The sequence below is a fragment of the Hylobates moloch genome, unplaced genomic scaffold, assembly GCF_009828535.3.
Source record: "Hylobates moloch isolate HMO894 unplaced genomic scaffold, HMol_V3 SCAFFOLD_1, whole genome shotgun sequence".
Taxonomy (NCBI): domain Eukaryota; kingdom Metazoa; phylum Chordata; class Mammalia; order Primates; family Hylobatidae; genus Hylobates; species Hylobates moloch.
In genome coordinates this window covers 195,818,589-195,846,554 of record NW_026652276.1, presented here as the reverse complement: position 1 = coordinate 195,846,554, position 27,966 = coordinate 195,818,589, and the positions used below count along the sequence as shown (strand labels likewise).

General features: G+C 37.3%; 1 protein-coding gene across 2 annotated transcripts in view; it reads right to left on the bottom strand.

Moving 5' to 3' along the window:
• Positions 1–27,966, bottom strand: part of MDFIC (MyoD family inhibitor domain containing) — a 97,093-nt gene that overhangs the window by 13,872 nt on the left and 55,255 nt on the right. For both annotated transcript variants that reach the window (XM_032761503.2, XM_032761504.2), the window contains exon 4: positions 25,208–25,483. In XM_032761503.2, coding sequence (XP_032617394.1) covers positions 25,208–25,483 — 276 coding nt within the window. The remainder of the gene's footprint in view (positions 1–25,207; positions 25,484–27,966) is intronic.

Below are 27,966 nucleotides of genomic sequence, written 5' to 3'. Positions count from 1 at the left end.
CACAAAAACAAAGGTATTTCAATTAATGATCACCCTTCCATCTTCATAAGTGGCAAAGACAGTCAAGTGTCAGCGTATGTATAAGGATTGTGATGCTGGAAACTTAAAACCAGCTTTCTGGTCTTGGCTCTGTCACTACTTGGCTGAGTGAGTATCTTGAAGAGGTCATTTCACTTGGTGTCGATACACATATGAGGAAAGGGAAAATGCTCTCTAAGTTTGTTTCAAGCTCTAAAGTTCTAGGAAGATATAATCTATTTTCTATAACCAATAGATAGTTAAATCTAGCACAGGGTATTTTCTTGACCTTGAACAGGTCCATTACTGGGTTTAATGCAATATTCAAAACAGAATGGAAAGTTAATTAATGTGGAATACAAGTTGACTGTAAGTTGGCTAAGCCCCAAGAGCAAATAGCCATACTGTACAGAAACCCCACAAAGACAGGGCCTTACCTGCCTTGTCGTAGATGCTGAATGTGGGCCTGGAAAGTAGGCTTCATATAAATAATGGCCAATGGTCAAAGTGTGAACTGTGTACTCTGGTCCATTAAAGACATTAGAGGCACATGGAATTAGCCACAAAAGACTCTCTGAGAGCAGTGAGTGTATAGGAAGTGGAAAAAAAATGGGATAAATACAGTCTTCATTCCTAACCAGCGTAGAAGCCTGGAGACAATGCCTTCATGGTTAAACGTTCATTCAACAAGTCTTCATTGAGCATTTGACTACATGTCAGATTCTGCCCAAAATTCAGAGACAAAGATCAAGGAACGTAAAACGTAGGTAAATAAAAATATAGTTACAATATAGTGTGATAACTGTTGTGATTTGGACAAACACATCGTGCTGGTAGAGTAAGTAATGAGTTCAATTGTTTCGTTTTTTTGTCCTTTTTTTCTTTTCTCTTTGTGGAGAACAGCTTCTCACTATATTGCCCAGGCAGGTCTTCAACTCCTTGGGTTCAGGCTATCCTTTCACCTCTGCCTCCCTACGTGCTGGGATTACAGGCATGAGCTACTAGGAGTATAGGCATGAGCCACCATGCCCAACTGGAGTAAATAATGAGCAAGGAGTGTTACATAGTAAGTGCCTCGCAGGCATTACCTCTGCATAACAGACAATCTCTTAAGGTGAACATTTGGCTAATTTTAAAGGTGAGGAACCTGAGGTTCAAAGTCTTTATATAGTGGCTTGAGGTGCAAAGCTACTAAGGGGAGGTCTGGGATTCAAATTTAGATCTATGTGATTCCAAAGGCTGTTCTCATCACCAATATATAGTATTTCCATATTTTATTTTATTTTTTAAATTTTTATTTAGCAACCTTTTATATAGTGCTCACTACAGTCCAGGCACTGTTGTAAGTAGTCTATAAATATTTACTCACTAAACTCTTAGAATAATTGTATGAGATAAATGCTATTATTAACCTCATTTTACAGATGAAAAACTGAGGCACAAATGGATGGAATATCCAATATCCAATTCAGATTTGTAAGATGGAGCTCTGAAAGGGAAGAGGAGAGAGCATAGGGTAGAAGGAGAAAGTAAGGGTGATTCCTGAGTTATGTCTTAAAGAAGAAGCATATGTTAGATGAAATAAAAGTAAAGATTTTTCCAGCCAGTGGGGAAGTTATGCAAAGACACAGAGGCAAGCAGACAGTTTTAGAGATGCCAGTGGCTCCATATTTTTGTTGGATCTAAAGAAACCAGGTAAAACATCTTCAATTTTCTGTGTCAGAAATGAGGAAGCAGGAATGACATGCAGTGATAATATAGTGCCAGTGGGGTCAGACAGGATGACTTTGAGGAAATATCAAGAAAGTAGGATTAGCATGAGTTGATAAGACCTTGGATGAAGCAGTGATGAGAAGAGTCAAGCATGACTCCCTGGTTTCTGAAGCCATTTACTAAGGAAGAAATCCAGGAGGAAATCAGTTTGGTTTAAAATATGTTGAGTGTGAGACTTGCTAAGTCTGGGGATACTCAAATGGAAATGTTCAAGAGACAGCTGCAGACCATGATCTGGAGTTTCGGGGGTAGTTAGTCTGGGGCTAGGGGATGAAAGGTGGCTGAAACTGTCATAGTGAATGGGCTTATTCAGCCACCCAGGGAGGATGTACTCAGTGACAAGGGATTCAAGGTAACAAAAGCATTTAAGGAACGGAGGAGCTGGCAGAGGAGATAGAGGAGTAAACATGGAAGTAGAAACTCTAGGAAAGGGAGATCCCATGGAAGTGAGAGATAACAATATTTCAAGGAGGTTGTATCAGATACTCTGGCCAGAGAAATTTTAGCGATGTGTTAGGGCTAGAAATGAATAGCAGTGACGGGAGGAGTGACTGAAAAGTGAGGGAACAGGGACCACACACGCAGCTATCTTTCCAAGACATCTATTTGTAAACAGAAGGAGAACACTGAGGATGCCAAGTCCATGAAGAGATACACTCCCACCTACACACACTCACTACACATACATTTTTAGACAGGAAAGACTTATGTATGTTCACTGTTCTCCAGAAGAAAGTTCCAACCGAATGCAGAAAGGGCTACTCAATGGAGTGAGTGTATGAAAAGATGGGCAGTGATGGGGTGTGTGCTGCAACAGGAAGAGCTGTATCTCCTCCTTTGAATGGAAGGTAAAAACAGGCTCAGAATCAGGTAAGTTTGCAGGTAGGGCCCAGGGTGGAGAGACCCTGAGGAAAAGCTGGATGGCCTCTTCTTCCCCTGAGGGGGAGGGAAAGTTGCCAAGTGCTTCTTTAAAAACAACAGCACCAAAATGAGATGGCCACTGTGGAAAATGGGAGAGTGCAGGTCTGCTTGTCTTTGTAGTTCACTGCTGTGTCCCCAAACTGTACCTGGAAGAGTGTGGCACTTATCTGCCACAGAGTAAGTGCTCAAGAATGATTTGTTGCAGGAATTTGGGACATATTGAAGTTCTGTGGAGGGATTCTGAGACTCTGGTTGAGACCTGAGACCACACATGCATAGTGATAGTGATTTTTATGGTCATCAAGGTTTCTTCAGGAGTGTTTAGCTCCCTAGTATAGACAGGGGAGTTGAAAAGACAGAGAATCCAGATTTTTGGTTCTGAAAGGATGGTATGCCAGAATGACAGAGTCGCAAGTAAGTTCAATGTTTCATCAGGAAATCCAATTCTGGATAACAGGAAGCCAGTTTTTTTCTGTTTGTTTGTTTGTTTTTTTGAGACAGTCTTGCTCTGTCATCCAGGCTGGAGTGTCGTGGCACAATCTCGGCACACTGCAACCTCTGCCTCCTGGGCTCAAGCGATTCTCCTGCCTCAACCTCCCAAGTAGCTGGGATTACAGGCATGTACCACCACACCTGGCTAATTTTTGTATTTTCAGTAGAGACGGGGTTTAGCCATGTTGGCCAGGCTGGGCTCTAACTTCTGACCTCAGGTGATCTACCCGCCTTGGCCTCCCAAAGTGCTGGGATTACAGGTGTAAGACAGTGTGCCGGGCCAGGAGGCCAGTTTTAAACATATTTATACACATACATATATATTTTTTTCATGGTTAATTAGAGTTCAAGAGCCAGTAGGTTCATACTTATTTCTAACTAAGGGGGTAATTTTTAAAAGCAACAGTAACAAAAAATCAAAGGCACTTGATTAAAAAATAAAACAGGACTTCTCTACAAACTCCAGCACACTGGCCTGGGCAGACAGCAGACTCTTAATAAACACCCGTTGACTCCATGCAATTCAGTTTTATGGCCTAAGGTAATGATGGCTTTTGGTTTTAGCTTCTCCTGTCACTCCACAGAACACATTTTCTAGGAGACATCTACCATAGATGTTAAAATGTTCTTTCTAAAATAACTACTCTTTTGTCATTCCAAAATGCAATTTCTGCATCCTTCCCTGAGCATAATTATTAGGAAAATTAAACTTCAACTTCTAGTGTCAACTTCAAATTATGTTATGTTATGGTGATATTATTCCCAAGAGGTCCAGTTCCTCCAGTTTGATTTCCCAAGAGAAGTTATAGTGGAAATTTAGGCAGGTTTAATATTTCTTTGGAAAACTCATATATTAATCCATTTTGCTCTTTTCTTTCAATTATATTCACATTTCCCCCAAACTCCTGGATTTCTCAGTCTTCTAAGAGACAACTACTATTTATTTGTAGGAATATTTTTTCTCCTTCAAAGTGGGCAGAATGATTAATATCCTTGAGCAAACTACTTAATAATTATACAATTTTATTCTCCTAATTACCTCCTATATCCACTTGAGAGGATGTCTACCATCTTCCATTTTTCCCTTCAGTCAAGTATACAAGAGGAAAGAAAGCTGGTACAAATTACCAGAGTCCTGTGCTTGGAAGGGGGCCTGAGGCCACACTATGTTGCATATCAATTAAAATCCCATGGGAAGATTTGCCTGAAAACCCTGAAAAATATGTGTCACCAGGTTGTTGACTTCGAAGCACTTCCTCTGTTTTCTCTTGCACTTATTTATGGAAATTTAAATTAAGACTATCTAAATTGTGGCATATAAAACCCAAGAAGTTCATCTTCTCTGTTTTTCTGCATCCTGGCATTGCTGACTATGCACTGGTAAAAGCATGACATTAAAATGCAAACATGAAAACAAGTTACTTAGGAATTTAATATTTAACATAGTTTTTTAAGGTGAGAAATTGAATATGTCCTTTATTATCATTTCAATTTAATGTAAGCAAAAAGAAGCTGTTCAAAAAAAATCTGCGTTCTCTGCATTGTGAAAATTACATACAGAAATGCAAATTTATAAAACATGTATGTTACAAAATAAATTACTTTTACTATAAAGAATGCTTTGGATTCCGAGGGGCAAGAGCAGGCATTTTTAGTTTTCTGTGTTGTGCCATGGAGATAAAGTATTTTAAATCCATAAAATAGAATACACAGGATTTTGAAGGAAACCAATTATGCTGAAATACAGGGACACATTCTGAGGAAGGGGTCATTAGGTGATTTCCTCATTGTATGAACATCAGGGAGTGCACTTACACAAATCTGGATGGTATAGTCAATGACATACTTAGGCTATGTGGTATGGCCTATCACTCCTAGGCTACAAAGTTGTTCAACATGTTACTGTACTGAGTACTGTAGGTACCTGCAACACATTGGTAAGTATTTGTATATGTAAACATAGAAAAGGTACAGTAAAAATACAATGTTCTTATTTTATGGGACTGCCATGCTATATGTGGTTCATAGTTGAATGAAATGTTATGTGGCCCTATGACTATAGTTGATAATATTAAAGTTGAGGTAGAATAAATATGTGCTTCTTTTAAAGACATTAATAACAAGTTCTAGTGGTGATCTGATAAGTACTATTTTAAAAGTAGCAATTAGTATAAATAATACTTCATGATTTCTGCAACAATTTTAATATGTGAAAATGTCATCAACAAAGGCACAGGTACTACTAATGCCACTGAAGTTTATTGCCTATATGTATAATTGAGAGAAATACTAAATTTAATTTAAAGTTTAGAAATTAGTGAAATTAAGTTGGTTATCTTTTCTCAGACTTACACTGGACCCTCCCCCAATGCTAAGGACCCCTGAGCTGGAGGTTCATAAGTGAATATTCCTAATACCTTCCTGGTATATTCAACTTAAACCATCTATATTTTAAAAAATTTCCCTTACAAGAGTTTTTAAGAAATACGTCAACTTTAAACTATGAGGTTCCTTCTATACTATTTTACAAAATACTAGTTGAGAATTATATATATTAATTATAAAATAGTCTCAAAACCATAATAGTTTAACACTATGTAAGTAATTTAAAAAATAAAAGCATTTCTAAGTAAAGTTAGTATTTCTATGTTGCTTCAGTTAGTTTTGGGAGTCAGGGTGGGTCATCTTGGAATGTAATTAAAAAAATAGCAAATAGCTAAATAAGTATGTATTTTGAAAGAATAATAATTCAAATACTATGAGAATCTAATTCAATCTAGAAAAAAAAAATCATTGTTGAAAAGTTCCAGGTGTTTGATGGAGATTTTTGGAGCTATTTCTTTTAAGCTATGTACCTGTAACTCACAAACATATACGCTAAGAATAAAACTATGTGAAAAAGTATTAAAATATTATTATGAAAAGTGTCATTCATCACTGACATTGGGTTTCTATAAATGGTAGTCAATAATTAAATGAAATCATGTAAAATTTGCAAATGAAACAGGTAAGGGGAGGGGAGGGAGAGAAAGTATGAAATAGAGAAATGAGAGAAGAGAGGAAGGAGAGATGAGGAAGAGACACAAGGAACAGAGACAGTCAGACAGAGATATGGAAGGTGTACTTTGGAGTAACAACCAAAATGAGATAACCAAAACTCTGGACGTGGCAGGCTTGATCTGCAAAGATAGCTGCTCTTCCTACTAGAGCATAAAACAGTCACACCCCTCGACATGAGTGGTACCCTTTTGTTTCTATTCCTTCAAAATCTTCTTTTTTAAAAACTTCACGTCCAAAATTAATCTTCCCCAAATATTAACGTACTCTGTTCTTAAAACATTTTGGTGTCAATTCAGCCAGGCAAACAACAGATCTTTTAAGTATATACAGAGATGGAAGCACACAAAAAGAAATGGAAAGAATATAGTAGCAAAACGTTGGGGGGAAAACAGGTAATTTATAAAGGCACCAAAGGCAATAATAAAAAATATAAAGTACAGTATCACAAGAAGTACTTTCAGTTAATGACAAAGAATACTAATATAATCCATCTAAGCTTAAAATTTAGAATGCTCTCCATTCTCCAGATTTCCAAAAGGTAAATCATGTGGCATTTGGACATGAATTAAGGCATGTATTACACATCAGTATGTTTCTTTAGTCCAGCTGATTTAAATATACTCACTCTTCCACCCTCAACAATTCAACTCATTTTTCGAAAAGGTAAAATATTTTAGCTAAAGTAAAATTTAGACTAACGCAAAATATAAAGAAAATATTTTTATTTAACATGAGCATCTGAGATAAGGTTTTACTATAGGTGGTTATCCCAAATAACTGAAGTTGAAAGCTATATTCAATGAATAATACTCTGATAATATTTTTCTCTATGTATACTCTTTATAAACTACAAGACACTCATGAGTCATTAGACAGTTTTTGTCAGAAAATTCAAACATCCTGCACAATCTGTATTTTTCCCCAAAACTTCCTCCTCTGAATTGTAGTATTATGCAGTGTCTAGTGCTATTATTGTAACTAAGAAATAATTTTTTGAAATGGTTCTAAAATGAATGGAAACTTTTAGTGTATTTTTCATCGTCCCAAATGATAAAATATTTTCTTAGGTAGAAAGTCTCCAAAACTTGTAAATCTACTATGCCATATCCTACCGGTCATTTGAAAGAGCTCCATTTGAACAAATTGAAAGTGCCTCATATGTGTAAGACACAGAACTAAAGAAGTCACTGTAAAAAATAGTGCTCTGCAGGCATGGGTCCTTTCTTTTGTCTTTCTGTTTAGATGCAGGGTCATGCTTTCACACTCTGTTGCCCAGCCTGGAGTGCAGTGGTACAACCATAGCTCACTACAGCCTCAGGCTCCTGGATTCAAGTGATGCTCCTGTCTCAGCCTCCTAAGTAAAGTAGCTAGGACCACAGGCACACAGCACCACGCCTGGCTAATTTTTTTTTTATTATTCCTGTAGAGATGAGGTCCAGACTAGTCTCAAATTCCTAACCTTAAGCCATTCTCCCCCCTTGGCCTCCCAAAGTGCCAGGATTACAGATGTGAGCCACTGCCCCAAGTGACCCTTTCTTTAAAATCTGAGACAGATAAAACACACGCGCACACACACACACACATGCATGCACGCACATACACTCCCCTACAACACCACAGGGTACTTTGTAATGAATCTCCTCCCCTCTCACCTTCTCAAAAACATCATGCTCCTGCATCATCAGTGTCTCCTCTACTAGTTCATTACCAATAGCACTCAACCATGTACCCCATTTCTAAAAACATTCACCTTTATATCCCAGCCTTTTTACTTATTCTCCTTTCAGAAAACTCCTTGATAGAGTAATCCAGATTTGCAATTTGCAATTTTTCTTTTCTCATTTTCTCTGGAATCCATCTCAATCACACTCTATCCCCATCACAACACTAAAAGTGTGAAGGTCACCAGTGACTTCTACATGACAATTTCAATGGTAACTTCTCATTCATCTTACTGGATTTCTCAGTTGCTTTTGACACATGATCACTCCCTCTGTTTTAAAATACTTCCTTCATTTGGTTTCCAAGCTGCCCCTCTTTATCCCTTCTCCATTACTAGCTACTCATCCTCACTTTTTTGATGGTTTCTCTTCATTCTCTACTGTGGCATAATGGCCCAGGGCTCAGTTTTTGGAGTACTTTTGCACTTGATCTATGTTCTGGGCAAGAGCTCTTAATCCTGCATTCAAATTAGAATCATATAGGGAGCTTCTAAAGGATGCTGACACCTTGGACCCACTCTGTTCCAAATGAATCAGAATCGCTGATTTGTATTTTATTTCCTATTCCCTTTTCCCTAAAGCTCTTTCTCCAAATATCCAGAGGCCAGGGTTGAGAACCCCAGTTGCCAGTGATCTCATCCACTGTACATTCTGCACCTTGAAAATTCACAAAACATAACTCAAGCTGCAGACCTTTCCTTTGAACTACCGACTCCCTTATCCAAACACCTCCTCCACATCACCACTTGTACAGATAATGGGTATCTCAAATTCAGTATATTCAAAACCAAATATGACCTTCCTCCATGAACCAAACCCCATTCTTCCTATAGTCTTCTCATCTCAGTTAATGGCCATTCCGTACTGCTCAGGCCCAGAAACTTGGAGTCATCCTTAATCCCTATCTTTCACACCAAAATCTCATTCTTCAGCAAATCTTGTTCTGCCTTCAAAATACACCCAAATGCAACAACATCTCATCACCTCCATCACTGTCACCCCAGTCCATTCCTATTACCTCCCACATAAATCACAGCAATAGTGTCATGGCAGGTCTCCCTTTTTTGGACCTTGTGTACCTGTAGTCCACTATCAGCACAAAAGGCAAAGTGATGTTTAAAAATGGTAAGTCAGATCATGTCAGCCATCTGCCATAGCCTGATGCAGTTTTCCTACCTCAAAATCAAAAACGTTACAATGGCTCAGTAGGCACCTCATTATCTGGTCAGTTCTTAGAGATGTTTGATTTTAGATCTGAAGTTATCCAATCTCTTCAGTCACCTTCAAGAATAACACAATGCTGGGTGGTTCCAAGATGGCTGAATAGGAACAGCTGCAGTCTACAGCTCCCAGCGTAAGCAATGCAGAAGACAGGTGATTTCTGCATTTCCAACTGAGCTTTGAAGAAAGTAGTGGTTCTCCCAGCATGGAGTTTGAGATCTGAGAATGGACAGACTGCCTCCTCAAGTGGGTCCCTGACTCCCGAGTAGCCTAACTGGGAGGCACCCCCCAGTAGGGGCAGACTGACACCTCACACGGCTGAGTACCCCTCTGAGACGAAGCTTCCAGAGGAACAATCAGGCAGCAACATTTGCTGTTCAGCAATATTCGCTGTTCTGCAGCCTCTGCTGCTGATACCCAGGCAAACAGGGCTGGAGTGGACCTCCAGCAAACTCCAACAGACCTGCAGCTGAGGGTCCTGACTGTTAGAAGGAAAACTAACAAAAAGAAAGGACATCCACACCAAAACCCCATCTGTACATTACCATCATCAAAGACCAAAGGTAGATAAAACCACAAAGATGGGGAAAAAACAGACCAGAAAAACTGAAAATTCTAAAAATCAGAGTGCCTCTCCCCCTCCAAAGGAGCACAGCTCCTTGCCAGCAATGGAACAAAGCTGGATGGAGAATGACTTTGATGAGTTGAGAGAAGAAGGCTTCAGACAATCAAACTTCACCAAGCTAAAGGGGGAAGTTAGAATCCATTATAAAGAAGATAAAAACCTTGAAAAAAGATTAGACGAATGGCTAACTAGAATAACCAGTGTAGAGAAGTCCTTAAATGACCTGATGGAGCTGAATACCATGGCACGAGGACTACATGATGAATGCACAAGCTTCAGTAGCCGATTTGATCAACTGGAAGAAAGCGTATCAGTGATTGAAGATCAAATGAATGAAATGAAGTGAGAAGAGAAGTTTAGAGAAAAAAGAGTAAAAAGAAATGAACAAAGCCTCCAAGAAATATGGGACTATGTGAAAAGACCAAATCTACGTCTGATTGGTGTACCTGAAAGTGACGGAGAGAATGGAACCAAGTTGGAAAACACTCTGCAGGATATTATCCAGGAGAACTTCCCCAAACTAGCAAGGCAGGCCAACATTCAAATTCAGGAAATACAGGGAATGCCACAAAGATACTCCTCAAGAAGAGCAACTCCAAGACACATAATTGTCAGATTCACCAAAGTGGAAATGAAGGAAAAAATGTTAAGGGCAGCCAGAGAGAAAGGTCTGGTTACCCAGAAAGGGAAGCCCATTGGACTAACAGCTGATCTCTCAGCAGAAACTCTACAAGCCAGAAGAGAGTGGGGGCCAATATTCAACATTCTTAAAGAAAAGAATTTTCAAACCAGAATTTCACATCCAGCCAAACTAAGCTTCATAAGTGAAGGAGAAATAAAATCCTTTACAGACAAGCAAATGCTGAGAGATTTTGTCACCACCAGGCCTGCCCTAAAAGAGCTCCTGAAGGAAGTGCTAAACATGGAAAGGAACAACCAGTACCAGCCACTGCAAAAACATGCCAAATTGCAAAGACCATTGAGGCTAGGAAGAAACTGCATCAACTAACAAGTAAAGTAACCAGCTAACATCATAATGACAGGATCAAATTCACACATAAAAACATTAACCTTAAATGTAAATGGGCTAAATGCTCCAATTAAAAGACACAGACTGACAAATTGGATAAAGAGTCAAGACTCAATGGTGTGTTGTACTCAGGAGACTCATCGCACATGCGGAGACATACATAGGCTCAAAATAAAGGGATGGAGGAAGATCTACCAAGCAAATGGAAAACAAAAAAAGGCAGGGGTGGCACACCTAGTCTCTGATAAAACAGACTTTAAACCAACAAAGACCAAAAGTGACAAAGAAGGCCATTACATAATTGTAAAAAGGGATCAATTAGACAAGAAGAGCTAACTATCCTAAATATATATGCACCCAATACAGGAGTACCCAGATTCATAAAGCAGGTCCTTAGAGACCTACAAAGAGACTAAAACTCCCACACAATAATAATGGGAGAATTTAAGAACCCACTGTCAACATTAGACAGATCAACGAGACAAAAAGTTAACAAGGATATCCAGGAATTGAACTCAGCTCTGCACCAAATGGAACTAATAGACATCTACAGAACTCTCCACCCCAAATCAACAGAATATACACTCTTCTCAGCACCATTTCACACTTATTCCAAAATTGACCACATAGATGGAAGTAAAGCACTCCTCAGCAAATGTAAAAGAACAGAAATTATAACAAACTGTCTCTCAGACCACAGTGCAATCAAACTAGAACTCAGGATTAAGAAACTCACTCAAAACCGCTCAACTACATGGAAACTGAACAACCTGCTCCTGAATGACTACTGGGTACATAACAAATTGAAGGCAGAAATAAAGATGTTCTTTGAAACCAACGAGAACAAAGACACAACATACCAGAATCTCTGGGACACATTTAAAGCAGTGTGTAGAGGGAAATTTATAGCACTAAATGCCCACAAGAGAAAGCAGGAAAGATCTAATATTGACACCCTAAAATAACAATTAAAAGAACTAGAGAAGCAAGAGCAAACGCATTCAAAAGCCAGCAGAAGGCAAGAAATAACTAAGATCAGAGTAGAACTGAAGGAAATAGAGATACAAAAAACCCTCCAAAAAATCAACGAATCCAGGAGCTGGTTTTTGGAAAAGATAACAAAATTGAGAGACCACCAGCAAGACTAATAAAGGAGAAAAGAGAGAAGAATTGAATGGATGCAATAAAAAATGATAAAGGGGATATCACCATTGATCCCACAGAAATACAAACTACCATCAGATAATACTATAAACACCTCTAGACAAATAAACTAGAAAATCTAGAAGAAATGGATAAATTCCTGGACACATACACACTCCCAAGACTAAACCAGGAAGAAGTTGAATCCCTGAATAGACCAATAACAGGCTCTGAAATTGAGGCAATAATTAATAGCCTACCAGCCAAAAAAAGTCCAGGACCAGATGGATTTACAGCTCTACCCTCTACCAGAGGTACAAGGAGGAGCTGGTACCATTCCTTCTGAAACCATTCCAATCAATAGAAAAAGAGGGAATCCTCCCTAATGCATTTTATGAGGCCAGCATCACCCTGACACCAAAGCCTGGCAGAGACACAATAAAAAAAGAAAATTTTAGACCAATATCGATGAACATCGATGCAAAAATCCTCAGTAAAATACTGGCAAACCAAATCCAGCAGCACATCAAAAAGCTTATCCGCCATGATCAAGTGGGCTTCATCCCTGGGATGCAAGACTGGTTCAATATACACAAATCAATAAACGTAATCCAGCATATAAACAGAACCAAAGACAAAAACCACATGATTATCTCAAAAGATGCAGAAAAGGCCTTTGACAAAATTCAACAGTCCTTCATACTAAAAACTCTCAATAAATTCGGTATTGATGGGACATATCTCAAAATAATAAGAGCTATTTATGACAAACCCACAGCCAATATCATACTGAATGGGCAAAAACTGGAAGCATTCCCTTTGAAAACTGGCACAAGACAGGAATGCCCTCTCTCACCACTCCTATTCAACACGGTGTTGGAAGTTCTGGCCAGGGCAGTCAGGCAGGAGAAAGAAATAAAGGGTATTCAACTGGGAAAAGAGGAAGTCAAATTGTCCCTGTTTGCAGATGACATAATTGTATATTTAGAAAACCCCATCGTCTCAGCCCAAAATCTCCTTAAGCTGATAAGCAACTTCAACAAAGTCTCAGGATAAAAATCAATATGCAAAAATCACAGGCATTCTTATACACCAATAACAGACAAACAGAGAGCCAAATCATGAGTGAACTCCCATTCACAATTGCTTCAAAGAGAATAAAATACCTAGGAATCCAACTTACAAGGGATGTGAAGGACCTCTTCAAGGAGAACTACAAACCACAGCTCAATGAAATAAAAGAGGATACAAACAAATGGAAGAACATTCCATGCTCATGCATAGGAAGAATCAGTATCATGAAAATGGCCATACTGCCTAAGGTAACTTATAAATTCAATGCCATCCCCATCAAGCTACCAATGACTTTCTTCACAGAATTGGAAAAAACTACTTTAAAGTTCATATGGAACCAAAAAAGAGCCCACATTGCCAAGACAATCCTAAGCCAAAAGAACAAAGCTGGAGGCATCACTCTACCTGACTTCAAACTATACTACAAGGCTACAGTAACCAAAACAGCATGGTACTGGTACCAAAACAGAGATATAGACCAATGGAACTGAACAGAGCCCTCAGAAATAATACCACACATCTACAACCATCTGATCTTTGACAAACCTGACAAAAACAAGAAATGGGGAAAGGATTCCCTATTTAATAAACGGTGCTGGGAAAACTGGCTAGCCACATGTAGAAAGCTGAAACTGGATTCCTTCCTTACACCTTATACAAAAATTAACTCAAGATGGATCAAAGACTTAAATGTTAGACCCAAAACCATAAAAACCCTAGACGAAAACCTAGGCAATACCATTCAGGACACAGGCATGGGCAAAGACTTCATGTCTAAAACACCAAAAGCAATGGCAACAAAAGCCAAAATTGACAAATGGTATCTAATTAAACTAAGGAGCTTCTGCACAGCAAAAGAAACTATCATCAGAGTGAACAGGCAACCTACAGAATGGGAGAAAATTTTTGCAATCTACTCATCTGACAAAGGGCTAATATCCAGAATCTACAAAGAACCCAAACAAATTTACAAGAAAAAACAAGAAAAAAACAAACAACCCCATCAAAAAGTGGGCGAAGGAGAGAACAGACACTTCTCAAAAGAAGACATTTATGCAGGCAACAGACACATGAAAAAATGCTCATCATCACTGGCCATCAGAGAAATGCAAATCAAAACCACAATGACATACCATCTCACACCGGTTAGAATGGTGATCATTAAAAAGTCAGGAAACAAGAGGTGCTGGAGAGGATGTGGAGAAATAGGAACACCTTTACACTGTTGATGGGACTGTAAACTAGTTCAACCATTGTGGAAGACAGTGTGGCGATTCCTCCATGATCTAGTACTAGAAACACCATTTGACCCAGCCATCCCATTACTGGGTATATACCCAAAGGATTAAAAATCATGCTGCTATAAAGACACATGCACATGTATGTTTATTGTGGCACTATTCACAATAGCAAAGACTTGGAACTAACCCAAATGTCCATCAGTGATAGACTGGATTAAGAAAATGTGGCACATATACACCATGGAATACTATGCAGCCATAAAAAAGGATGAGTTCACGTCCTTTGTAGGGACATGGATGAAGCTGGAAACCATCATTTTCAGCAAACTATCACAAGGACAAAAAACCAAACACCACATGTTCTCACTCACAGGTGGGAACTGAACAATGAGAACACTTGGACACAGGAAGGGGAACATCACACACTGGGGCCTGTCGTGGGATGGGGGGAGGGGGAGGGATAGCATTAGGAGATATACCTAACATAAATGATGCGTTAATGGGTGCAGCACACCAACATGGCACATGTATACATATGTAACAAACCTGCACGTTGTGCACATGTATCCTAGAATTTAAAGTATAAAGAAAAAAAAAAAGAAGAATAACACAGTGCTAACAGGATCTTGTTGCCTGTCTTTCAAACTTTGTGGGGGGAAATAATAACTCTTGTCAGATTCTCAAAGAAGCCCATGTGATCAAAAATGATCAGAATCATTGTGTAAAAGATTATCACAATTAATCAAAACTCCTTTTTATTATAGATTAAGCCTTAACCTTTTCAAGCCTTTGTGATAGTAATTCAATGATGAGTAGGGCATACTAAAGCATAAATTCACTTTAAATATATTTTAAAATTAACCTACTGCTTCCCATTTGTCTGCATCATGCAGTGGTTTCTTTACTTATATTTTTTTCTCTTTAACTATTTGCTTAGCTATGTTTGTTTTTACTTCTTATACTATACTATATGTAAAATCTATGATTAAATTCAATTAAGGGCCTTATGAACATAAAGTATAAGATGCTATCGATTTTAATCAATTTGTGATCCAAAACACAAAAGTCAGAGACTTGGAACTCAGAATCCTAAGGCCCTATCAATCCCCTCCATTCAAACTCAATGAATGCTCATGGAATGAGGTAGGAGTAGGGATTTGAAAAAGGCTTTTTAATCACCAAAGGTTACATGTCCTCGTACCAAATCATTCCATAGAGGTTACTGAGAAGTCTTCTAAAATTAATCAACCACATAGCCCCTTACAGAGCAGAGCCATCGAGGTTAACAATTCGGTAAATACTTCTCTGGTTGCTCAATTCTCTTGCTTTGACAATGTCAATGCATTCATTTAGTTCAGTGTATTAAACTATAGATCTAAAGTCTAAATACACTATATGCTGGTTTGTCAAGAAGGTATCATTATTGCCTTCTCATATCTTCAAATGTTCCTTCTCTCTTGGATCTTTTCCAGCTGAATGTAAACATACTGAAATTGTTCCTATCTTAAAACAAAATAATACACACCAAACAAACAACCCTTCTGGACTTGCACTTCTGCCCTGAATTTTGGCCTTTCTAGAGCTGTTTACACATTCTACAACCCACATCATTGTGGCTTCTCCATGAAAATGACTCTTAATAAGGTCACTGAATGATGTCCACATTGTCACAACCAACAGAAATATTTCAGTGCTCATTTTACTGAACCTGTCATCAATATCTGGTGCACCTTGATATAGTTCTCTTCCTCTTTTAAAAACATTCTTTCCCTGCCTTGTGATATCCTTCTCTCCAGTCTGTCTCTCCTCTCATCTTTCTTGTTTCCTCTCAGCCAGGTAATCATCCTCTTCTCTTTGCACTGTGACCTCTCCTCTAGGCTATTTTATCAGTATGGCCTTACTCTGACTTACTGTCTATCTGATATCACCTCTGGAGAAAAATCTGAACTTTCCTTGGGATTGCCTCCCAAGCACACAAGCTGAACCCACACTCCCATCCCACCAAACTGGCTGGCCTCCAGTGATCGCTGAGTCACTCAGTTCTCAGCCATCTGACCTTTTCTCTGAAATCTCTCTGGATGAAAACTCATCCAGATTTATAGTGAAGTGTCTCCTCTATGAGAACAAATATAAATAAGTATATTTGCCTCTAACTCCTTCTCTCCAGCTCCAGTTGTGTATTTCCAAATGCATTTTTGAATCCTCCTCTTGAATTATGTATAATCATACAAAACTGAACAGATCTAAAACTCAACTCATGATCCTCTCCAAACTACATTCAGCTATTCCTCCTAATTTTCTAATTTCTATTCAATTTCCAAACTAATTGAACTAAAATGTTAATGACAGTCCTGCTCAGAATAATACATATCTGACTGCTCTTCCAAGTCTACCCAGATTTAGCTCTGGACCTCATTTAATCCTGAAACTCTAAAGTAAATCTTCAATTCCTCTATTGCCTGCACTTGACACAGCTCTTGGGGTTGAATCCCTCACTAACAAACTTTCATCTCCAGCCTGGCTGCTGTGCCTACATATTATGTTTAACCTAAAAAAATCACCTAACATTTCATCACTGTGCTAAAAAACAAAACAAAACAAAACTTTGGTGCACTAGTAGAGTCATAGGATTTATTCAATTCTTTCCATTATTCTGAAGCCTGGTTTCTAAATAGCCTCTGCATCCAACTACCCCACACCCTGAAGCTTCCTGGCCAATCTATCTGTATCTCCATTGTTTTATTTCCTCCCCACCCATCTCCTGAGTGAATGCTGAGCTAATTTAATTTGCTAAAGCAGTGACCTAAGATAGCTTGTCTACAAACCCAAAAAACCAACGGTGAAGTCCATACATAGCTGATAGCTTCTATCTCTTCTTTAAGATGGCCTATAAATTGTTGGTTATTACAAAAGAAGAGCTCTGAGGCTTGAGGCATATTTTGAGTTATCTCTATGTTTCAATATTAAGCTACATATTTTTCAGAACCTTGTAAAATATTTTCTTTGCTCCTCACCAAATACATAGGTATGAGAACAAACTACATAGTTAACTTATTTTCCTAAACTTTAAGATAAGGTACTTAAATGTTTACTTTTGGCCCTACAGAAACATTTACTATTTATAAATACTTCTGATGGATAATTGCTTTATTAAAAAAAATAGCTAATTTAAATATTTCAGGTAAACGAAAATTAATGATTTATATGTGCAGAATGATTTATACTTTGATATAGTCAACTTTGATCATGCCTACTCTCCACACACACACTCCTCATTGTATTACTATTTTTCAATTTAATGTGTTGGCTGAGCAGTGACATTTCTTGAAGTCCTGTTTTCCAAAGAACTAGCAAATATTGCATTGGAAAGCAGAATTCTAAACCTTTCGCCCACACCGTTATTGTGACATGGGATGGAAGGCACTGCGCCTGAGAAAACAGAACATAACAAAACAAAACATCATCCAAGCAAATTAAGTATTTTGAGGAATGCAGTGACATATCTTGCCAAAGTCACAGAAAATTTGTTTCTGGAAGCTCTGATTATAACTTTATGGTCATATCATGAGCTCCTATTATTATCTTTCCACTAAAATACTACTGTAGTACTTCTACAATTACAGGCAAAACGGAAAAGCTTTTTATGGGAAAAAATGAATATAAGATTTTACAATACTGTTGAAACTAACAGCAAACAACTCAATTTCAATTTTACCTTTCTAATTTCTTTTCCCAGCTTCAGGATTCAAGAATATGTGGTTGTTTGAAACCCATATGGAATAGTGAGAAAACTTGATGGGCCGGGAGGTAGGATCTCTGAGTTACAGTCCTCCCTCTGCTGGGTCTCTTTTTGCATTTCTTTTAGCTCAAATATTTGCCCTTCCTTTTATTCCTTCACATTCTCTCCCTTAAGAATTTCAGCCATTCCTGCCCTTTCAACCACAATGTCTACGGAGTAATAAAGAACAAGTCTAGTTCTCCAGTTGACACTCCTAACTCACTTTTTACTGAACTTGCATAAGCCAGGCACTAGGCTGTATGCTAAACATTAAAAGATGAGTAAGACAGAATCTTGCTTTCAATGAGATTACATTTTAATACAGAAAGGCAGATTAATAGATCAATAGATTAATAGATTAATAGATCAACCAAGCCTGCTGTGGGAGACCCAAAAAAGGGGCAATTCGCCCAAAAATGGAGCATCAGGAGATGATGACTAAGATGAGTTCTGAAAAAATGTGTAGAGATCAAGAATGCAAAGAGATTTATGAGAACACACCAGGCTGAGGGGAGAGAAGAAACAAAGGCATTCAGCAGTGTTTCACCTGACCATGTGTACAGACATGTCTACGCATTACAGTGGAGGCACAATTCCAAGTGCAAGGAGTTAGACTTGGAGTTTGCAGATGGTGAAAGGAAGGGGAAATAGTAAGGTCAAGGAAAGACATTTTTACCATTTTACCAGTGATTCACAAGGAAGGAGGGGAAATCACTTTATGGGCTTTTCTAATTGTCCTGCCCAATTCTGCTTAATCCCTTTTTAAAGCTGTGTGCCCTACCCAGACTGTCTCCTGGAGAATCTTGGCTGTACTCCTACTGGTGGGGAGTATGCATTATCCCTCTGATATATTCTGAAAAATTCCTCTGCTATAAATGCAAGAGAAAATGCACCAAAAAGACAAAGAAGCGAAGCCTAAAAAGAAAATAAAGAAAGGTCATAGACTTCAGAAACCAAAAAATAGTTTAAAAAAAAAGAAAGCAGAAAAGCCTGTAAAATACAAACTGGGTTTCAGTCCTTCCATATGTCCAAATGTCTCCTGTAGAGCTCATTAGCATCCCAAGCTCAACATTGATAAAACCAATTCATCATTTCCTTTTCGATAACAGTTCATTATTAATGTACAAAAAAACTGCAAAGGTAATCAGGGTGCAGACGGTAGGGCAGGTTAATACATAGCAGTATTGGCTACAGGTAAGAAAGCATGCTGATTCTATATAATTCCAACCATGGAATTTTTGTATTACAGAGAGAAGAGAAAACATAATTTTTTAAAAAAGTATATATGGGCTATGATGTCCTTTAGATAAATCATATAGATCTGTGTGATATTAATAGCTTCAGAAGAACGGCCCATCCCAGGCTCCATAGACTGGTTCATTCCTACTCATCTAGTATCTTCTCTACTAATTGAGCTTTTCAACAACAGCAAACTGTTTGTAGTTCTCTGAATAAAACATATGAATTCATGAATTTACATAGAGGGGAGCAACACACACTGGGAACTTTCAGAGAGGGAGGTGGTGAGAGATGGGAGAGGATCAGAAAAAAATAACCAGTGGGCACTAGGCTTAATACATGGGGGATGAAATAATCTGTACAACAAACCCCCATGACACACGTTTACTTATCTGACAAACCTTACTTATCAAACAAACAAAAAGAAGAGCACACACACACACACACACACACACACACACACACACACGAAGAAAAGAAAAAAGAAAAACAAAATCCTTTGGCCTTGAATGCCTCCCTCTATTCTCAACTCCCTAAACTATCTTTGTCTTGTCTTTCAGGTCCCCATCCAGGCATTGACTTTTCCAAGAAGCTAACATTCCTGACCCCCGTATGAACCTTAATACTAATGATCATAACAGCAGCCAACACATATCGAACACTTCATCTGAGCCAGTCTGTATTCTAAGCACTAAGCAGTACCAATTCAAGTCTTCTTCATAACAATCCTATGAAGTAGGTACTAATAATATCCCCATTTTAGAGATGAGACGCGGATGCAAAAAGAGGCTAAGTAACCTGCCCAAAGACACATCACTGGTGAGTAGCAAAGCCGGTATTTGATCCCAACCAGGCTAGTTTCAGAGTCTGTGCTCTAATTACTACACCACACTGCTTCTATGTGATTAAAAATGAGATGATTGTAGTTACTTCCATCTACATAATGCTCTTCACTGTCTTGTTCAGCATTTATGTTCAATGATATACTAGGACTGGATATGTATTTCTCTATGCATACTAAATGTAGAATATCAAGTATGGAGTGTAAATTAACTCAAAAATTCCTAAAAAGTATAAAATTTCTTTAAAAGCATTTTGTTGGAACTTAATTTTTACAAAAATATATAGATGTAACTGGCACATGTAAAACATATTAAGATTTACCATTCCTATGATAAGAAAAGTGTCTTCGAGTCTAATGAAAACCCTTGGCAATTTGAATATTATATGATACTAAATTATACTATAATTATTTCAAAGGTCAAGAATCTTAAACATTTAGTCTTAAAACTCTCCACCTGGGTGATGCAATCAGAAAATTAAAGTATGTATGAAAATATTTAATTATACAAAACAAGTAGAAATCTACAAATTTAATAACCTTTAAATAAAATGTGCAATTTTTTTCCCACATGGGTTTTTTTTCCTCCATTGCAAAAATGGAACTTTTTAAAAAAGAACATTTTTTTGTGTGACTATGAGCACACATTTTATTTTCCAGGGCTGGTTTTAAGGAAGGGTAGGATAAAATGATTTGGAATAGAGCATTGTATCACTTATTAACTCATGAGAAACTTTTTTATGCTGGGCATCACTGTATGATAAAAAAAAAATTGACTCAGATTCAGTCCAGCCTTTTCGGGAATTCACAGTCTAGTAGGAAAAGGAAAACAGAGAGCACAAGTGTGAGAGTTGTTTTTAAAACCGTGGTAAGAAGGGCTTTAAGAGGCAAATGTATACTAAGAAGAAGATCCCTGTTTGGCCCACAGCTGTAACACCATTAACATCCTATATCATGTTGAAATGTCTGATAAATTACCTTTTTTCAGAAAACTTTAGTCACACAAAATAGCACAGAGGTTAGGAACATGGATTGTGGAACCAGAATGTTTGAGTTTGAGTCTCAATTTTACCGTGCACCTGTTGCCTTTGGTGGTTTCCTTTAACTTCTCTGTGCCTCAGTTTCCTCATTTATAATTAGATAATTTCATAGACTTCATAGAATTGCAGTGTTGTTGGGAGGACTAAATGAGTTCATGTGAGAGAAGCAAGTAGCACATAGAAGGCACTCTAATTATATGAATCAACCTCGCTTAAAAAGTACCTGATGGGGATGCCAAGGTGGGCGGATCACCTGAGGTCAGGAGTTCAAGACCAGCCTGGCCAACATGGCAAAACCCCATCTCTACTAAAAATACAAAAAAATTAGCCAGGCGTGGTGGTGGGAGCCTGTAATTCCAGCTACTCAGGAGGCTGAGGCAGGAGAATCGCTTGAATTTGGGCAGCAGAGGTTGCAGTGAGCCAAGATCGCACCATTGTACTCCAGCCTGGGCAACAGAGTGAAACACCACCTCAAAAAAAAAAAGTACCTGATGAAGTGCAGGTTTCTTTGATCTCAGGTCTTCAGACACTCAACAGTTAAAGACACGTTAAAACATCTTGCCAACCCACAGACTCAATTATGGCTGGTTCAAACCTTACCTCTGTATAAGCAATGGATCATGTCTTAGCAGTGTTTTTGCTATCCTGGTTAGAAAAGACGCCCTTAGTGTTCTTAATCAAACACTAGAAAATTTTTAAATATTTTATTCCATTATCTGAACCAAAAAAAATGTTATTCCAGTTGTTGATAAAATTTACATGCAGTACAAAAATCACAACCACAGGCACCATGTACCCAGACATACAAAACATTGTCAAAGTGGGCACGATTAGCTTCATGCAGTTTTTGATCTCTTGCCCTTCTGCTTTCCAGCATGTGAGAACACAGCGCTCCTCCCTTTCCAAGGATGCAGCAACAAGGCATCATCTTAGAAGCAAAGAATGGTCATCTCCAGACAACCTAACCTGCCAGCACCTTGATCTTGCTCTTCCCAGCCTCCAGAACTGAGAGAAAGTAAACTTCTGCTCTTTATCAAATACCCAGTCTCAGGTGTTTTATTTATTTATTTATTTTAGAGACAGGGTCTCACTCTGTCACCCAGGCTGGAATACAGTGGCACAATCATAGCTCACTGTAACCTCAAACTCCTGGGCTCAGATGATGCTCCCACCTCAGCCTCCTGAGTAGTTAAGACTACAGGTGCATGCCACTGTGCCCAGCTAGATTTTTTTTTTCTTTTTTGTAGAGATGAGATCTTGCTATGTAGCCCAGGCTGGTCTTAAACTCCTGGTCTCAAGGGATCCTCCCCAGTGGCCCTCTCAAAGTGCTGGGATTATAGGTATGAGCCAACCTGACCAAACTTTAGTCTCAGGTATTTTGTTATAGCAGCACAAATAGACTAAGACACCTAGCCACTAAATCTCCCCATTCTTATTGCTTTATGAAAAATCATTTCCATCCATTTTTATTTGCACAATAAATCATGCCACCTATTCAAGGCCTACTGTTCTGACATATGGGCCTCCTGAAATTCAGGTGTTATTTCTGTTCACCACAGCTGTTTCTGCCACTGCCCTGTTCGAGCACATCAGGTTTTAGGTGTTTCCTCAACAAGAGATCACATATTCTACAGAGCAAGAGATCTATCCTGAGAGTAAAGCAGGTGCTGTAAAAAGAGACTCACAGAATCTTGGAACTGAACTTAATTTTTAAAATTATCTAATCCAAACCCTTCATTCCACAGAAAAAGCAGGCCCATAGAAACTCAAGTACCCCAGCAAGCTGGTGGCAGAATTAAGAATGTTTTTCCTTTCAATTTGCTATCTACCAGTTCAATGGATTTTTTGTTTTGTTTTGGTTTTGGTTTTTATTACAGCACATTGCCAGAGAATAAACATTAACTTCAAAACTGAAAGTCAGAAGAAACACAAAATTTTAGGGCACAACCTTAAATAGTGACAAATTATGAAGATACCGAACTTTGAGAAAAACATGGATAAATTTTAATCTAGATTCAAGCAATCACAATAAAACAAACCTACAATTGTCTAAGTTCTATAGTCTTAGAATGAAGATATGGATAAGACTTTGCAAAATATGTTTATACATTTAAATTTGTATTGTATGCTCCTCATGTCCCCAACCCAATCTGGAACATATTTTGTGATAAAAGCAGATTACACAGATTACAGGGACTTCCCTTATCCAGAGCTCTGTGGTAGGCCATAAGTGTGAATGTGAGCATGAGAGAAGAGAAAGAAAAAGTAAAAGACGGAGGGAATGAGTAGAATAAAGAAGAAGGGAGAGAAAGAGGAAGAGTAAAACTATATCTCATTCATATACTGGTGATTTTATTCCTCCTTCATATGTTACTTATGAAGCTGCATTCCTACATTACAAATAAATTCAGACATGGTATTAAAGGCAAACAATAATAAAAAAATTTACAAACATTCCATAAGCTATTTCAAGTTAGGATTGATATGCAAATGTTACCATTCTTTAATACAAAAATAAGTAAATATCAAATGGAAAATAAGAGGTTAGGGACATAATAAGTAAATTCAAATGTATAAAACAAGTAGATTTCAATTGCATTCAATTATTTCACCCAATCACCTAGAAGCGAAGATCCTCTAAAGAAAATTGCATTGCCTTCCCAACTCCTTGGAGAGCCAGTTTAGTTAACAGCCTACCTATGCTTCAGAGATGACCATGCAGCTTACATGTCAAACTCATTTTAAAGTGTCAATCAAGTCCCTTTCAATCTAATTAGTTTGGAAAGTAGTGTCACTGACCTGGAACTATGCAGACCATTTATTATCATATCATTTGATCAACCTAACACTTTATCTCAGTTGAGTTTGAGACACCTGTAGCCAAAATGTAATATCCTTTCTCCCACTCATTACTGGTAATTCTCAATACAATTTCCTATTTACAACTCAATTTGTCTCTATGAATAAGCATGACCAACTTCACAGAGGCATCCCACAGAATTTCTCTTACTTAAGATTTCATAGCAAAATAGAAAGGAAAGGGGAATAAGGAGAAATATATGTATATCAGATACATAAAACAGATTCAAGACTTTAGACATCCAATAAACGCTAAAAGGGGAAAGGAGGAAAACCAGAGAACCATGGATACGTGGAAAGAAATTCAGATCCTTAAATATGGGAGGAGATTTTTATTTTTTAAATATAATACAATGAATCATGTAAAGGGAGTCTGTTTTAATTGTCACCATGTGCAATTTGTTTGATTAATAAAGAACTTTCCCAGGTTCATCGTATTTAACCTGCTTTTAACCCAGCCAAGGGCAGGATGAGATAGAACTGAAGAGGTAATAACTAGTTCCCCAGGGGACAGAGAACACAGCCAAGTGTCTCTAAAGGAGGAGCTGAAGACCAGACAACAGTGAGGCTGAAATGGGATGGGAGTGGAGATGGTTGCGGTGCTGGCCAACATGGCGGCTGGAAGATGCTGGTCAGTCAAGCAACAGAAATCACCTGGCCTATTCCCTGGCAAGAACGTGAAAATTACCTAATCTTTCTCTCATTTTAGCTTTGTCTATTTAAGAACTGATTTGCAAGACAAAAATACAAGCAGGTAATCTTATCTCTGAACTATAGAATAACATATTGCATCAGGGAGAGATAAAAATACACACACACACTCATGTATGCCATCAAAATGTTGTATTTATATTTTTAAATGTGGCATTAAAAAAAGAAGTATAGCAGTTATATTTAAAGTAATGACTATTCACTCTAGAAGACGATTATCTAAAAGCAGGATGTCAGCTGCCACTGCTTCCTTTTCTATCTTGTGCTTTCCTTTGGGAAAGTTAATCTGCATTTTACCAAAATTCCTGTTTGTCTGAAGGATAAGCAAGACTCTTCAATTATATTTGCTTGATCAAATAATTACCAGGAAATATTATTTTACATCTGGTCAAATAAAATCTACGTATATCTCAAACTTACCTTCAGGTGAAGAGCCTGTCTTTTGGGAAAAGACAGCATTTACTTTGCTCTTCTTACTGATATCGCTGTTTACAGACAAGCTGGACTGAATTTTTCTATGCATTTTTTGAGAAACAGGTGCTGAAAGTTTGCGATTATCTGCGGATCCGTGTTTGGCCCCATGGTGAATTCCATTTCCATTGCTCAGACCTGTGTGGCCGTTCTTTATCTTGCCTATTTCCTCATCACTCGGCACCTGTGCTGAAGTCTGAAGCTGAGGCAAGCGCTGAGGTTGGGCTAAATTAAAAACAGGAAAAAGTCAGCCAGTTAAAGAAAAAGAAATTAATATTTTAAAATAATGAAAATACATTCAGTAACAGAGATTTGGGGTTTTACCCACGATACTGACACTGAAGAGGCAACAAAGAAAAGAAAGAAAAATACTAACATAGACATAGAGAAAGTATAATTTACTAAAATGGAAAATGGGAACGGGGTCATCAAAAGTGGGTTTGTACAAGGATATAAAAAGTAGACCAGAGAAATACTGTTTTGGGTGGTTTTAAAGACAATTTAAGTGAGAAATCTGAAAAGGTAATTTAAGACTCATTCAGAGAATGTTGACTATTTTCTATATGCTGAGCCCTCTTTGTGCATAGACACAACAGTGTTATCTCAATACTACTACTAATAACAAACTACTCAATTGTTTTTTCAAATAAAAGGAAAGAAATGATAAATTCTGGTATTCAAAGCTGGACAATACAAAGAAAAATACAGTGTTTTTTAAAAAAATCCCATTGTGAATCTTGCAGAAGAAAATCTTTTCTATATTTATTCTTTAATTTGATTTTTAAATAAACCAGTTATGAAAAATTAGGAATACAAGATAATTTCTTTAATAAAACATATCTACCAAAATTAAATGTCAGGACTTTAGAAGTATGTCAAATGCCCACCCTTATGTGACTTGTGCAATATTATGCAGGAGATCATAGTACAAGCAATAAACAAGACAAAGAAATTTAATAGCTCTGACTTCTAGACAGGAATGAACAAAATTTTTGAGATGTGCACAGATTTGAATGTTCTGGGGAACATTCAAATATATAGTATATATATAATCTAAGTTTAAGACTATAAATACTGAAAGTCTAAAAAGGTAGCAAGATTGATACACAACCATACAAAATCAGCAATGCTCCTGTAAGCAAACAGTATAACCAATTAACAAATATACAAGAAAAATAACTTCACAATAGCAAAAAAGAAAGAACAAGCCAACAAATGAACAAAAGATGCTATACATATCTAGGAATTAAACTAGAAAAAAATGGCCAGAGTTTTCATGGCAAAAATTACAAAACACTACTGAGAGGCATAGAAGAAACCCAAATAAGTGGAGAGAGTATAAATATGTTAATTCAGTTAATTCTCCCCGATTTATTATTTAATGCCATTTCCATAACATTTCCAACAGGCTTGTTTATGGAACTTGACAAGATGATCCAAAAATGTATATGGAAGAGTAATTAAGAAAGACCAAGGAAATTTTAAGAAGAAAAAGAGGGTTGTAGGATTTTACATATGAGATATTTCTATCACAGTACCTAAAGCAGTACGGCATTGGACCAGGCATAGACATACAAGCCAATGAAGCTTATGAAATTATTGAGCCCCAAATATGGGACTCATGTATTAATATAAGGTAGACATGCACACACCTACATATTTGGGTACAATATAATTAATATGCAGACTTATTTTATCAATTAATATAATTATAGTAATATAAATATTAATGTTTATAATCAATATAATCTAATATAATTATGTTGATTATATAAATATAATACTTACATATTTTATATGATATATATTATATCATATATATCAAGTAATTTATATGACATATTGTATCATATATATCAAGTATTATATAATAATTATATAATACTTATATAACATTTATATGATATATAAATATATAAATAAATATAATTAATTATATAAGTATTAACATTTATACAATTAATATTTGGGTATAGTGTGCTTAATACAATATAATTAGTACATATAAATTCCAAATGTATTAAATGCCTATATATAAAAAACAAAACTTTTTATTTAAAGTGTAAACAGAGGAGACTTTTAATAGCATAAGCACAAACAAATATGATTTTTTAGACAATGAATCATAAAACAAATGTGAATATTCACTTGTTGTGTTGTGTTGTCCAGCATTTCTGGTCACACTCATGGAGTTAGGTAAATTCCTCTATGACATCCCTAGGCTACTCTGGAGCTAGAGGACAAGGATGTGATCTAAGTTCTGCCAAACAGAAATATGACTTGCATTTGGAAGTGATCAATGCAAGCTGTTAGCCACACCAGGGCAGTGGAGCCTCTCAACACAGGGAGTGAAGAGGTATTTGTTGATTTTAGTAGTGAGGGACAACTTATGGTGTCCCTCACCTCCTAGCAAAACAGTGGCCCATTGCTACAGCAGTGGGGTTTTCAACAGAAAAGCCCTCCTGAATGGATGGACATGATCCTTGTCTGTATAACTCTGGAGGCATCTATGTGCTGCTAATAAATTTATTTTCTATTTAAATTAGCCAAGATTTTTGCAGCTAAAAGCCCTGATGCCCCCCAAAAGTAATATGTTTACATTAAGTATTAAAATCATCATTATCTTCATTATATACATTATAAGGAAAGCTATATATCACAGCTTTTCAGCAAAAACACCAGCAACAACAAAAAACATTCATTGTGAA